Raw genomic sequence first — 2,500 nt, forward strand, 5'->3', positions numbered from 1 at the left:
GTTAATGTCGCTCTATAACCTTTGCACTACTGATGTTTACATTACTACCTGAACTCCTGTATGTTGCACATTGCACATGTCTCCTGACATAGCTTTTTTTATACTTCTGCACATTAGATACTGTACATAAACTACCTCACTGTACAAGCCACCTAACTGTACATAGCTCATACCTTTAAACTATACCGATGGTTACAATACTACCTCTGCACATACTGTATATCACATAGTCACCTATCACTACCATTCTTGTTCTATTTATATCATGTTCTTATATCACTATTTGCACTTCTGGTTGAGGCTAAACTGCATTTCCTTGTTGTATAGTAGCCTACTTGTACTCTGCGAAGTTGAATCGAATCGAATCGAATCTAATTAGGGAGCTTGAGGAAGCAAAACAGAGGAACATTCTCCTCCTTCACAAGTGGTGAGATAAGATAACCTTGAGCACCACTGACTATGGCTCATACCGACCACCCCACACGTCAGAAGGACTGAACGATGATGTAATAACGCCGGCGTCCGCCTTGCAGACCTAGGGAATAAACCAGGGAATAAACCAGGGAATTAAACCTCGGTGCGGGTTTCGTCTTGTCGTGCAAGAAGCCAGTCGATCTGCAAGCCATCTGATAGCCAGGAGGAGGAGGAGGAGGAGGAGGAGGCTAGGATAGGATATCTAGCTTGCATTCCCCTTTGCACTACATCGTCTTGTCACACTCATTCGTAGTACTACATATCAGAATGAAAAACCCAGGGAATTATAATCTCGGCTGTGCAGGTTTGTCGTCTTGTCGTGCAAAAGCCAAATCGACTAGCTGTGCTGCTGAGCTGCGAGCTATACTAGCTCTCTGATCTGATCTGATCTGAGGAGGAGGAGGAGGAGGAGGAGGAGGAGGACTGAGGAGGAGGAGGAGGAGGAGGAGAAGGAGAAGGAGGAGGAGGAGGAGAAGGAGGAGGAGGAGGACTGAGGAGGAGGAGGAGGCGGAGGAGAAGGAGGAGGAGAAGGAGAAGGAGGAGGAGGACTGAGGAGGAGAAGGAGGAGGAGAAGGAGGAGGAGGAGGAGGAGGAGGAGAAGGAGGAGGAGGACTGAGGAGGAGGAGGAGGAGGCGGAGGAGAAGGAGGAGGAGAAGGAGAAGGAGGAGGAGGACTGAGGAGGAGGAGGAGGAGGAGGAGGAGGAGAAGGAGGAGGAGGAGAAGGAGGAGGAGGAGGAGAAGGACTGAGGAGGAGGAGGAGGAGGAGGGGGAAGAGAGGGAGGAGGAGGAGGAGGAGGAGGAAGGAGGAGGAGGAGGAGAAGGACTGAGGAGGAGGAGGAGGAGGAGGGGGAAGAGAGGGAGGAGGAGGAGGAGTAGGAGGAGGAAGGAGGAGAAGGACTGAGGAGGAGGAGGAGGAGGAGGAAGGAGGAGGTGGAGGAGGAGGAGGACTGAGGAGGAGGAGGAGGAGGAGGAGGATAGGATATCTAGCTGCCTGCCTGCAACCCCATCTGTCATCCGTCTGGTCAGACGATCACAGTGTGTGTAGAGTGTACTGTACTTAAGACATCTCAAGATGTCTTCAAGACACAGAAAATATGGCTCTTATGCTCCATGTCTTAAGTGAGTGAATGAGTGCATGTCTTCAGGTTAGGTCTTAAGACGACAGACATCTTGACAGACACATTTGGTTAATGAAGACATCTTAAGACATCTCAGGACCAGGTGATGGCTGGGTGTGTGTGTAGTTCCATATGGGAATAAAGACCCACCGTGAACGGGACGTGGGAGACGCTCCCCACCGAGTAGCAGCAATCCCCGGGGTTCACCGCCCCCGTCAGCACCTGGTGGAGGTGCATCCTCTTCTCCTTCCTTTCTTTCTTTCTTTCCTTTCCTTCCTTCCCTTCTTTTTTTCTTTTTTTGTGAAACGGCTTTTAGATGGATATTTAATTATTTACATGTCAGTCGTCCACCTCCACCCTCTCGGTGTCTCCATCTAGGCCGGTCAGCTGATGGGGTTTCCTCCGCGCAAAAATGTAAATGTCGGATTATGCGGAGATCGCATGAAAAAAATCGCTGTGTTTTGCCCTGTGTTTGGAGAAGAGATCGTGACTTTAGACTGTCGACTGTTCGCCTATTGTGTGGCTTGTAAATAGGCCCTATAAAAAAAATAGGCCGTTTTCAGTTCGCTGCCTGTCAGGATTAGAGAGCAGCCAGGATCTCCGCAGCGGACCTGACATGCGCGTCCACGTGCCGACGACGTGCGCGTCCACGGCAGGTCCCGTAGGCACGACTGTGCAGAGAGCGTAGAAATAGAGCCTTCTAGAATGTGAAACGCGTGGAGAAATAATTCGCTTGCTCGCTTGCTGTCTTTATTTGAAGACGTCCATGTTATAATAACCCAGTTAGGGACGGTGGAGGGGCAAACACGGGGGGAATTCCGCTTATTTATTTATTTTTTTATTTTGTATTTTTATGTTTTTTTTTACTGTTTTTAACATATTATGTTTTATATATAGGCTGTTTTTTG

General features: G+C 49.1%; 1 protein-coding gene across 1 annotated transcript in view; it reads right to left on the reverse strand.

The window, feature by feature from the left end:
* The window catches only part of dmxl2 (Dmx-like 2), a gene marked incomplete at its 3' end in the record, with an annotated part of 70,140 nt that extends 68,285 nt beyond the window's left edge, over positions 1–1,855 (reverse strand). The window contains 1 exon segment of the mRNA XM_080539792.1: positions 1,743–1,855. Within this exon segment, the coding sequence (XP_080395918.1) occupies positions 1,743–1,829 (87 nt within the window). The 5' untranslated portion in view covers positions 1,830–1,855.
* Positions 1,856–2,500: the final 645 nt, after the last annotated feature.

The sequence above is a fragment of the Nansenia antarctica genome, assembly GCF_963989245.1.
Source record: "Nansenia antarctica genome assembly, chromosome: 9".
Taxonomy (NCBI): domain Eukaryota; kingdom Metazoa; phylum Chordata; class Actinopteri; order Argentiniformes; family Microstomatidae; genus Nansenia; species Nansenia antarctica.